This window comes from Apium graveolens, chromosome 2, assembly GCF_009905375.1.
Source record: "Apium graveolens cultivar Ventura chromosome 2, ASM990537v1, whole genome shotgun sequence".
Taxonomy (NCBI): domain Eukaryota; kingdom Viridiplantae; phylum Streptophyta; class Magnoliopsida; order Apiales; family Apiaceae; genus Apium; species Apium graveolens.
The window spans coordinates 57,266,087-57,279,056 of record NC_133648.1 but is presented as its reverse complement, the minus strand read 5'-3'; the positions used below and the strand labels follow the sequence as shown (position 1 = coordinate 57,279,056).

Below are 12,970 nucleotides of genomic sequence, written 5' to 3'. Positions count from 1 at the left end.
TGATCTGGTAGTGGGTGAAGTTCAAGTGTGGAAACATCTTCAATAGACGGCTCGAGACACTCCTGAGAAATTTTCATCTCTGCTAACCCAAGAGAATCGAATGGCATATCCAACTTCCTCTTCCACGGAAGTGCATTCAAAACCTGTAATTGCTCTGCTCCTTCCTTGTCATCAATAACTGATTTCCCCATTAAGGATCTCTCTAAGGTCTCTAACTTTGGCAATTGCTCAAGTTCCGAATTTACTACAGAGTCGAACCACTCTACTTTAAAGCACTCCTCTTTAGCTGTGGGTAACTTCATTTTCTTGAACACATTAAAAGTGACCTTTTGATCGTAAACCTTTATCGAAAGCTCTCCTTTTTGCACATCGATCATAGTTCGGCCTGTAGCCCAGAATGGTCTTCCCAAGATAATGGGAATCTTCTTATCTTCCTCGAAATCAAGAATTACAAAGTCAGCAGGGAAGATGAGTTTATCCACCTTGACCAAGACATCCTCCACTATACCTCGTGGATAAGCGATGGAACAGTCAGCTAGTTACAATGACATGTATGTTGATTTCGGATCAGGCAGACCAAGCTTCTTGAAGATAGATAAGGGCATCGGATTGATGCTAGCTCCTAAATCGCATAAACACTTGTCGAACGACAAGTTTCCGATGGTGCAAGGAATAGTGAAGCTTCCAGGATCTTTAAGCTTCGGAGGCAACTTCTGTTGCAGCACTGCACTGCATTCCTCCGTTAGAGCAACGGTCTCTAAGTCATCGATCTTCACTTTCCGAGAGAGAATACCTTTCATAAACCTCGAATAGCTAGGCATCTGTTCAGGAGCTTCATCGAAAGGTATGTTGATATGAAGTTTCTTGAACACCTCCAAAAACTTCACAAACAGCTTATCCAACTTTTTCTTCTGCAGCCTCTTAGGAAAAGGAGGTGGAGGATAGATCTGTTTCTCCCCTGTATTACCCTCAGGAGGAGTGTGTTCCACAGTATTCTTCCTTGGTTCCACCTCTGCTTCCTTCTGCACTTCTTCTTCAGCCACAACTGCATTTTCTGAATCTTGAGATTTTTCAGGCTCTTCGTCTTGCTGAATTTGGGGGTTTGCGACCTTTCCAGACCTCATGGTGATGGCGTTCACCTGCACTTCAACTTCCCTCTTGCCTGCGTTCCTGGTAGTCGATTCAATAAGGTATTAGCAATTTTCCCTATTTGGTTCTTCAGAGTCTTGATAGAAATAGCCTGGCTTTGGCATATAAGAGCCTGGTTTTTGCACATAAGCCTCAACTCCTCCAATTCAGATTTTTCATTCGAAGATAGACCTGCATCATGATTTTGTTGTTGAATTTGGAGTTATTATTTTGGTGCAATTTGTTGTTGAAAACCAGGAGGGTTGAATAGCTTATTTCCAAACTGCTGGAACGGCTGTTGCATCACATTCTGATTGTTGCTCCAGCTGAAGTTAGGATGATTCCGGTTGTCAGGATAATAAGTGGCAGGAACTGGCTGCTGCGATCTCTGAAAGTTGCTCACAAACTGATTTGAGTCACTAGATATAGCGCATTGCTCTGTCGCATGCGGACCTGCACACAACTCACAAACACTGGTTATCTGCTTAACACCATTGTTAGCCAGAGAATCGATTTTCATAGACAACGCCTTCAGTTGAGCAGTGATAGCCGTAGCTGTATCCACTTCAAGAACTCCTGCTACCTTGCCCTGTGGAAATCTCTGGGTTGGATACTGATATTCATTAGCAGCCATCAGTTCAATTAGATCATAAGCTTCCTCATAGCTCTTCGCCCATAAGGCTCCACCTGATGCTGCATCGAGCATGGGTCTGGACTGTGCTCCCAACCCATTGTAAAAACAAGTGATGTTCATCCAATCAGGCATTCCATGTTGAGGACACTTCCTAAGCATCTCCTTGTAGCGCTCCCAAGCTTTATATAAAGATTCTCCTGATTGCTGCGCAAATTGAGTAAGAGCATTCCTGATTGCAGTTGTCTTCGCCATAGGGAAGAATTTAGTAAGAAACTTCTGAGCAAGATCTTCCCAAGTACTAATTGAACCAGCTGGTAGAGAGTGTAACCAGCTCTAAGCCTTGTCCCTCAAAGAGAATGGGAACAGTCTAAGCTTCACAGCATCTTCAGAAACACCGTTGAACTTGAAGGTGTCGCAGATCTCAATGAAATCCCTAATGTGCATATTGGGATCTTCCGTTGAAGAACCCCCAAACTGGATTGAATTCTGCACCCATTGAATTATGCCAGGCTTGATCTCAAAGGTATTAGCTGTGATAGCTGGCCTGACAATGCTAGATTGAATGTCATTGATCTTGGGTTGAGAAAAATCCATCAAGGCTTTCGTTCGTGCTGCTGGATCTCCCATTGTAATGAGTACCTGAAATATAAACAAATAAACCATGAAAGTAAAAGAATCTGAGTCAGTGAACTTTAACGACCACTAATGACAAGCACATAAATTTAAAATTAACACCGAGTCCCCGGCAGCAGCGCCAAAAACTTGTTTGGGCGAAAACACGCGCTAATATTCACGCAAGTACACGCGTTCGCAAGTAGTATAAGATATAAATCAGATTCGTTCCCACAGAGACTAGTTTAGGTTAAGTTCAATTTATGCACATATGCAACAATGTATGGTTATCGCTCAATGCTAAGACAAATAACAAATTGGGTTTTTATTAAACTAAGAGATTATACTAAATAACATTAACTAAGAGAATTGAGGTTGAATTACTATATATGACAAACATGGGATTCTAACTTCATTAAATACTTTATTCAATAGCCTTTTTGTTCTTAACCTTAGCATGTAATGGTGATGACACTAATCAGATAACACGAAACTAGTAAACGCCAACTTTCGTTGTACGAATACCCTACTACCAAGAATCCACAAAAGAGATAGAAGTTGAATAGACACCAATTATGCTTAGTCCTTATATGTCTATAAGAATTGAAAGTATAACGATTTAATGTCCAAGTTATCTATCGTGATTACATAGGGCAAGTAAGATGGTTAAAATTACCTACGAATCATGCATAACAAATACATGAACCTATGCTAGCATGGCAAGTTCTAAACATGTATATTCACTATCGCTTCAATAGAGATTAACACGCTATCTTATATGTTAGCTACGCACTTAAGACGGATAATGTAACATCCCCAAATCCGGGGTCGGGGATCCCGGTTGTCACGAGTTCCAATTCTCTTAACAACTCTTAATCTTAATAAACAACCAACCACTGCGTACTGTGACCCCACAATATACACACACACACACCACAAGTTATAGTCTCAGAGATGAATACCAAAAATAACACAAGTCATTTTATTTCACAATTATAAGTCATTATTCCACAAAATGGTTTCTGAATAGATTTACATTTCCTTTCCATTATTACAATTCATATAGATACATAAGTCTGGTGCATCAATAGTTGAAAGCCTAGCCCATTGGTAATTCCTACCTCAGCTACTGCGGCATCAACTCCTCCAGAAAACTGCGGAACGTTTCCTAACCGCTTGCGAATTAGGAGCTTGGTCTTGTTCATCTTTTCTATCTGTTGTTGTATAATGAAAGAAGAAAGCAGGGGTGAGCAACAAGCCCACCGAAATAATATGTATAATAATTAACAATATATGAGCATTCTCATAGTACTTATGAAAGTCTTGGTCAAGAAGAAATGAACCAAGTTTGATATCTTAACGTGACCAAGTCGCAAAATATTCAGTATATATGTACATATACTTTTCAAAATCTTGGAAGTCCTCTTCCATGCATAATAAACACAGAGTTCCAGTTTATAACTGTATAAAAATATCGTTGCAAGGTGATCTCATATATCTAACTTTGTCTCAACATTTTTGTGAAAATCTTTGTCATGCATAAGATAATCATTAACCAGATATAAGTTGAAAAGATGAAGTTACAAGATACTCCAATATACTTATATCTTTTCCGAATACTACTTGAACTACCACCGTTCAAGGTATAATCAGTTTCAAAAGTTCATCACATAGATAAGACTACAAGATTAGATTTGAATAGATTCAATCTTTGAAATATCATTTAAAAGAAATGAAGTTACGAGATACTTCATTAAGTCCCGATATATATATCCATATACATCTCTCATACATTTCCTGAAAACCTCTGTCATGTAAAGTATGAACAGAGTTGTAATATCCAATGAATTTGGAAAGAAAAGAATTTTGGCATAAACCTGATATCTTGCTGATCAGGCAAAGATACCAATAAGTAACCTTTTCTACTAGTAGATGGACGAATTCCCCACTAGTCATCACCCTGGCCGCATTAGGACCTATGCTAGACTGCCACTCAGCCACTTACGCATTGATGGACTCCCACTGAGCCACTTACACTTTCATGGACGCCCACTGAGCCCATATTGCTTATGCCGACTCAAATAGATGGACTTACTTCCCGAACCTTGGGAAAGTAATCCAAATATTTTCTCAAAACAGCAACCTCGTTGCGAATATAAAATATACCACAGAGCCGGATCCCTCAGGTTTTGAGCGAGTATTTAAATCCCCTTCAAAAGGAAGATCTTAAATCTAAAAATGAGTTTTGGGATCCGCTCTAACTTTTAAAAATCATTTTGAAGACTCGAAAATATTTTTAAGAATGTTTGGAGTAATGTTGATTTAATAAAATAAATCAGTCTCGATATGTTAGAAATTGTCTGAATATTATTATTTAAATAATATTCCGATAAAGGATAATCTTTATAAAAATAATTGAAGTAGAAGTTTTACAACTAATACTTGAAATGAATAATAAATAACCAAAGATATACTTATATGAAAGTACGATCTTTATTTGAATAATCGAAAATAAGTTTGATTATCGAAACATTATTCTTTAATAAAATAAAGAATATTATTTAATAACATAAGCGGAGTCATAAGTCCTCGAATGAATATTCAAAATAATATTCATTAAGTAAAATAAGCGGAGTCATTAGTCCTCGAATGAATATTCAACATAATATTCATTAAGTAAAATAAGCGGAGTCATAAGTCCTCGAATGAATATTCAAAATAATATTCATTAAATAAAATAAAGTTATCGAATAAACCTTATTTGATTAATAGTTTTGAAAACTATATTTATATATATATATATATATAAATATATATATATATATATATATATATATATGTTATACTCGGGAACATCGACTCCCGGTTTAGCAATATGTTCACCTTTGGGTCCCTTATACTAAGGGTATACGCAACTACTACTTATCTCTAGCATAGATATTATGCAGCTTATAAGCATTTGAATCAACAATTAGATATCAAGATTACAAAACAGACATGCATGTATACCATATCAGCATGCTTCAATATATCGCAAAATTTGCTAGTAACAATCATGCACTTATCACAAGATAATGCATATACATATATTTACATCACAACAACAGTATAACGGGTAGAAAACTTGCCTGAGTGTTCCCGGATAGACTTAAGCTTAGAGTGGGTCCGATAACCTATGAACAACAACATAAGTCGGAATTAAACCAAAGTCGCTTAAGAATCTAGACTTTAACCAATTAGACTTTAACGTTCTCTTATGGTCGCTTATACCCTTAACGATTCACTTAAGTCGCTCGAGTACCCTCGGCTCCACCATTTTTAATAAATTAACCTTTAAGGATTTTAAGGCGATTCTTTCGCGAGTACTCTACCAACTGCCTAATACACTTTACATAATTGTTTCATACTCCAATTAGTCATTTAAGGGCCTTGACCAAGGTTTCAAGGTAAGGCGAGGGGTCATAGTTCGTTCGCGAAACGCCGTTACTTAAAACGGTCGTTTCTCCTAAACCGTACATCGGATTCAAGCGAACCACATATCAAAACGAAGCTCGTAACATGAACTATCTAAATAAGGTAATGGTCAGTTCATGGCAGTGAGTTCACGGGTCATGAAGTTAAGAAAAAAACAGTCTAAGGTAAATCGGGCATTACGACGGCTATGTTTACGCGATTTCCCAAAATTTTACCAAATCAATTCAACATCAAACCACCACCAATCAACACCATTCCACCATCATTCAACCACAATACAAGATCATTTAACTATAACTCAAGATCTCAACTTATTCATCTAAACCATGTCAAAATGTGACCAAGAACATCAAATCCAACAAGTATCACTCCTAACTCCAAAATCAACAAAATCACTTACTAAACAAAGCTCTAAACATGAGTACATACCCATTACACTAACCCATCATCGAAACATTATGAAATCCAAACCAACAAAACTTAAGACTAAGGGTTTGAGAAGTTATACCTTCCTTGGAGAGTGGAGAATCACTTAGGAAGCCTTAAATAACCACTAATTATCTCTACTAAGCTTGGATCTTGAAGAAAACATAAGAAAACACAAAGTTAGTTTCTTGAAAACACTATTCACCAAGAACTTTGATGAATTGATTAGCTATGTTAAACATGGAATCTTGAGCTGAAACTTATGGCTCATCTAAGTTATGAATTATGGAAGCTAAAGAAACAAACCTCTTCAATTATGATTAAGTGGAGCTTGGTTTTGGAATTTTCTTCCTTGCTTTTCTTCAAAAAGCCGAAGCAAAAAGGTGGGGGAAGAAGAAAATGTGTTTGTTTTGGTTGCTTTTGATTTTTGTGTTTGTGAAATGAATACTTGGTGGAGATTTCTTTGATAAAGTGATGACATCACTTGGATGACCTCACCTCCAAGCCACATGTCTTTCCCTTATGGTTTGATGATGTCACCTTCTCTTTTAACCACTTGTTTTAGCTTCTCTTGGAAGCTTCCTTCCCATTCTACTTGTATGTGCTTGTCCCTTGGTCGTTTATTTGTTTTACGGTTCGCTTAACTCTCGTTCTCATTCGTTGTTTGAGGGATCATATCCGGGATCTCATTACTTAGGTTCCCTTAAACCTTTCTCAATATTTTATATTCCTTTTATGATCCTCTCTTATAATCCTTGAATTAACATCCTTTTAATCATGTTACCTTATACTTAATTCTTTCTGTATCTGGTGGGTTTTCGGGAAAAATCAAAGTGTTCGAATTTGAATTCTGACGATCTTTACATACACTTATATACCATATAGAGTACTAATAAGATCTCAGAATAACAATAAAAGAACCTCTACAAAGTGTGGCATGAAAAGTTTTCTTATTCAGCATAATCAGCAAAATCACTATTCATAAGGGTTACAAAAAGTTCAAAATTTTTGGGTTATTACAGATAAGCACAACCAATACTAGGATATCAATCAATTACCACACACCAAGATATTGAAACAATTAACTATTGAAATTCATAAGTAAATCCGCTAGAATCCCATGATAACGAGTAGCCCATAATCGAACTCATCGTCACCATAGGTTCCAATGAAAGCATGGTATAAAACAAGTTCTTAATAAACTGAATAATAATTAAAGTACGAATAAACGAGATCTAGGTTCAACAAGAACGAAAATGAGCATTCAAAGTTACAACTAATTCAAAGAATCACAAGTTGAAAACAAGATCTTCTTTTTCGGAGTTATTTTGTGCTTTTAGGTCTTCTCTCTGGTATCCCAATCTTCCCGGATGATGAAAACCCTTTTTTTAAGTATATATAAGCCCATATTGGACCTGAAACCTTAAAATCGTCAAATTCCACTCAAAAAAGGCTTTTCAGCGAAATCAGCGAACTCAGCCGCACATCAGCGGGCGGCCGCGCGGTACACCAGGCGGGCGCCTAAGGCCTGTCTGGAAAAATTTTGATGAATCTTATTTGGCCATAACTTGAGTTCTACTCGTCAGAATTAGGCGATTCAACTGCCCACGCGAAGCTAACGAGATTCTCTACAACTTGACAATGGCCTTGGATTCCAAATCTGATCATTTTTCATCATATTTCCTTTAAAAGCTCCTTTCTTCATTTAACTGATACCTGAAATGCAATAACACAAAAACACATCAAAATACCAACAACTTGAGTCCAAAATACCAATTTAAGCTTGTAATAAAGCGTTACAAGTGAATATAAAATTCACTTATTAATCATCCTTTAAGCCTTAATTAAAACTCTTGGTCTAAACTACTAACTCTCAAAGTGGTTATTTCATAAAGTGATTAACAACAATTATTCTAAAAAAATTATTCCATGTCACAGGTAGTTAAAATGACTCTTCTATTTTCTCTAAGTTGAATTTTTATTTAATTCTTACTTAGAAGACAAAGATAAGATCCGCCATTGTTAATTAGTTTATCAGTTGCGGTTTTTGTGCATTAAGTCTTAACTTCCTATAATAATTAGCCTATAAATTGTGTAATATTCTTCACAACCCCGGGCTTGCCACTAAAATTTAGCTAACCAATTTTAGTAGTTTGACTCTTGATGCGTGCAAGAATTTAGCCATTGGCCAAGGCATATAATTTTCAACATATTAATATCCCATCCATCAACTACTTGTTTACGACTATATTTTCGGTATTGATAACTCTATATTACCCTTTGTAACACCTCTGATTCTGAAACTATTTCTATAATAGTATAAATATACTCAACTACATATCTCCGGACCTTCTCCTTTTACAATCTATTTATTTTTCAACCACTTATTATAAAAACATACAAAGCTATTCTATTCTCCTGTTTAAGTCATATATCATACTCACTCACAATATAAAATGTATTAACCTTCCCTAATCCACTTAACATAAATTGAACACTAGCTAAAAGTTACCCAAATAGTATTTTATACCTTTAATAGAGTTTATTTTACTCCTTTTTCTTGGCTCTTTGGTGAAAGAATTTTTTTTTTGATCCCCAGCTTGTAGCCATAATACCCTGGATCTTTGCATCCAGAACACCTCTTCTTTATATAATAAATCATTTAATTTCCGCTCCATTATCTGTAATTCTTCATTACCATTTGATTGATCTTGAGCATTATGAATCGATGTAATTCGTTGTTGGATTTTTCTGATTTCTGTAGCCAAAGAACCAAGTTTGGCTTGATTCCAAGAAGCCAAATTAAGGGAGCACTACTTAATATTGTTGATAATTGATAATAACACAGATTTGTCATCTTCCAATTGGATTTAATGATCTCTTGGCAATTAGGTTCACTTATCTACAAATTTTTGAACCTAAATCTAGATCATTTTCTACGGAGAGTTGAAGGGGTCGACAAATCTTGGAAGCCTACGTAGAGAGCTCTATGATCAGATTAAAAAAATTCAAGATGTGCTAAATAGTTATTTGGAAACCACTCCAACCACTCCTCATTTACCATTACCCAATCCAATCTTTCTTTTATACTTCCCTCATCCATTTTCCTAATCCATGTAAAATGGTCACCTCTAAAGTCCAATGGTTGCAGAGCACACACCTCCACTGAAACCCAAAAAGCTTCAATTTGCGCTTCACTTTTCACTCCCCCTCCTTCTTTATCTTCTTGACTCAAAATTTCATTAAAGTCTCCCATAGCCATCCATGGTCCGGTAGCTACAGACTTCAATTTTAGTAGTAAATCCCAAGTATAATGCCTATTAGCTACCTTTGGTTCCCCATAGAACCCACAGAATTGCCAAGCTCTTGGTTGATTCTCCAATCGTAAGAAACAGCTAAAATGGTTGGATGATGTCGTTAAGTATGTAACTTCAATATTATCTTTCCACATGACCATTAGCCCCCGCCCCACCAAGTCCAGTTCTTGGAACCTCAAATCTATATTCAAAGCAAAATTTATTACAAAGGCTAATAACTCTACCCTCTGCTAGCTTCGTTTCCATTAAAAGGAGTAGGTCTAGTTTATGGTACTTGACCAGTAGCTTTGTTTGCCTCAATGCTTCTCCTCCATTAAGTCCTCTTGCATTCCAGCTCACTATAGCCATTCATGTAGTTTTTTTTAAAGTATAAAAGTTAATTTATTCATCAAAACAGTTATTCCCTCGGCTTATTATTGCATTTTCTTCTTTTTTAGATTGGTTCCTAATGATCAATCAAATCCCATGACTAGTCCTTAAAATCCTACCCAATAATTCATTTGTAAATATCATATCTGAGCTAAAGTCAACTTTTATACTATATTCCTTTCTTGTTATGATTCACTTATTATTTTTCAGAAATAATGAACATGATTTTTGTCAGAATGATGATCCATTCATAAGTATCCTATACAATCGGTCTATATCCTCAAGTAAAGTAGCTTGCCATCTAAATTCCTAATTTTTATCTTTTGAGATCTTTCCATTAGCAGTTTTAGTATTCCCTAGTTCCCCTTCATGTATTAATTAGCAGTATTGTACTGAGAAGAAACAGTATTGCATTTTCCTTATATTACTCTCCAAATTTGACTTATTACAGTACCATACCTCTCTTATTTTCTACTCTTATAAAGTTCCTCACTTCAATTTTGAGAACTATAGATTCCAATTCTATGCTGGGTTTTGAAAATTCAATCATCAGAGACATCTTCTTTATTATATATAAACCATCTTTTTATTTATTTCAAATTATCCAGTCCCCCTTACCTGGATGCTTCTTTGTTGTATTATAATTACTGTCACCAGTACCTTATTAGTGCATTTAATTTTCCTTAGCTAGGAGTTGATGAGCTCTTTACTTAATCCTTTTTTTTATCTATCTACTTAATTAGCTTTCAGCATATTTCTTTGATCTTATGGCCGTTAAGGATTCCTAAAAGACCTTTATATAGGATCATTATTGCTGACTTATTCCCTCTTAATAAAAAATAAGCATATAAAACCTCTGTTCTAACCCTTGATAGTACAATCGAAAATTTATATTACATAGATTATTAAATTGATTTATAAAGTTAAAATTTTATATACCCACCCTGAAACACCTTCAATCTTATATTAACTAGCCTTTTTTAGAGAAACTAGTAGAGACTATCCTAACAGAACCTAATTTTCATGTTTCATGTATAACATCGACAACTGTTCTATCATAAAATTATTCATTCAATATCAAATCCAGCATCCTTACTCTTAAACAAAAGATACAAAACTTCAAAGTCTTTTTACTCCTTCTCACACATTTTTATTCATAATTAAAACATCAAATTAAATAGCTGCTATTCATTGATTTCTTCTTATTTTCCTTCTTTCAGTAATTCATCTCCATGTGGGATTCTTTCCAATCCTATTTGGTCCTTCCTGCATTCTGGCTACCGCTCGCTGGTGATGGAGAGGGTGAGCTTCCTTTCATCCCTATTGTAGTGCTTTTTAAAATATTTGGACAGCGGTTGCTTCGTCTCTCTTCAGTTTCCTTTTGATTTTTTATATTCGCAACTTCTCCACCTTTATCCTTATCATTTTGCATTTTCATCTTTGTATCTACTACGCGTATATCACGTACACTCCCTATGAACATCATGATCATATTTGGTACTATTAACCTTAATGCCGTTCCTGTAAAAACTAGAAAAGTACCAAATACTAAAAATGTAATGCTAAGAATTATATTCATTTTTGATTTAAACCTGTATTTCCCGCATTCAAGCGCTTAGTTCCTGCGTCCATTAAGAGTGCCTTGGTATGCGCTTAGACAGCTTATGTATCATCTCGACTATGCTTCTTATTAGACTTATGTCTTTTATTTGCATCATAGACAACAACATGGCCTAAACCAGTTGTTTTCAATGAGTTATTATATTGAAAGAATGGATTGTTGCCATTATCCAGATCTTCTACGTACGCCACACAGTCTTACTAAGTATGAGTTAGATGACCACAGAAATGACAAAACTTAGATAGTCTTTCATAGAGGAAGGAGATCCATATATTCTCCTTTTCCTTTCCAAGTTTCAGAAATTTTCCCTATGAAGAGGTCCAGAAGTATCCAATCAAACTCTTAAGCGCATAAAGATGCGCCTATAATTTGCATCAAAGTCCATGAACTCACCCATGGAATTAGCTATCTCCTTGCGTAGCCTTTCACCGTAAGGTTTTGCTAGATGACCCGGGGGTATTCCAAACACTTGTACCCAAAAGGGAAACTTTTGGAAAGAACCAACAGTTACTTGTTCCAATCCATCAGCCTTCCAATGCATCAGCCTGCACCAGTATTAAATAACTTTCTGCGAAGTTCCATGGTTGCCCCTTTAATATTCTATTCTTGACCGCTTCTGATCCAAACGTAAGAATAACAATACCTTCGATATAATCCTTAACCAGTAGCTTGACAAGTACTTCTTACTAGTGTTTAGTCTCATATTGATGTTTCGATTTTCTTAAAAATATTTATTAATTATCCAACCATACGGATGTTAAGATCTATATATTTTAGTGATATGATAAAATTTTAGAAAAAAATAAATTTATTTTATTTGTTATTTTGATAATCAACTAACGGTTTGAACAATACTTGTAACTAGTGTTTAGTCTTGTATTAATGTTTCAATTTTTTAAAAAATATTTATGAATGATCCAACCATACGGATGTTAAGATCTATATATTTTAGTGATATGACCAAATTTTTAGAAAAAAATAAATGTATTTGACTTGTTATTTTAACAGTCAACCGGTGTTTTGATCAGAATTTTTCAGTTCAACTCGGTTCGTTTTGATAGAGAAAGCTTGTGTTCGGCTCGGTTTGACTCTGTTCGATAAAAGCTCGTGTTAGGCTCGTTCTTTAACGAGCTCGAGCTCGAACATGGTATTATGTTCGTTAAGAAAACTCAGTTCGGCTCGGTTAGTCAGAAAAAAAAATTAAAACCCGGCTCAGTTCGATCAAAATTCGGCTCGGTTTGTGAACAAGTCTAATTTTAATCGGTGTAAAAGAAAAAATGGGACGGGAAAGTACTAATTTTTGAGGGAAATTAAGATTTCAGATAAAATAAATTCAGTGATATTTCCATTTGAGCTGGGCTTGGATCATGGTTAACCCTTCCTGATTCC

The 12,970-nt window shown here is 35.5% G+C and overlaps 1 protein-coding gene and 1 non-coding gene across 2 annotated transcripts; one reads left to right on the top strand and one right to left on the bottom strand.

The window, feature by feature from the left end:
- Positions 1-1,892: 1,892 nt before the first annotated feature.
- LOC141710313 (small nucleolar RNA R71) lies at positions 1,893-1,999 on the top strand. The gene has a single exon (XR_012570840.1). It is a non-coding gene; the product is annotated as a small nucleolar RNA R71 (small nucleolar RNA).
- Positions 2,000-9,272: 7,273 nt separating this feature from the next.
- Positions 9,273-9,939, bottom strand: LOC141689907 (uncharacterized). Its single transcript, XM_074494431.1, has 2 exons — positions 9,816-9,939; positions 9,273-9,772 (listed from the first exon to the last, which is right to left on the bottom strand). The coding sequence occupies exons 1-2, from the start codon at positions 9,937-9,939 to the stop codon at positions 9,273-9,275; spliced, it is 624 nt and encodes a 207-aa protein (XP_074350532.1).
- Positions 9,940-12,970: the final 3,031 nt, after the last annotated feature.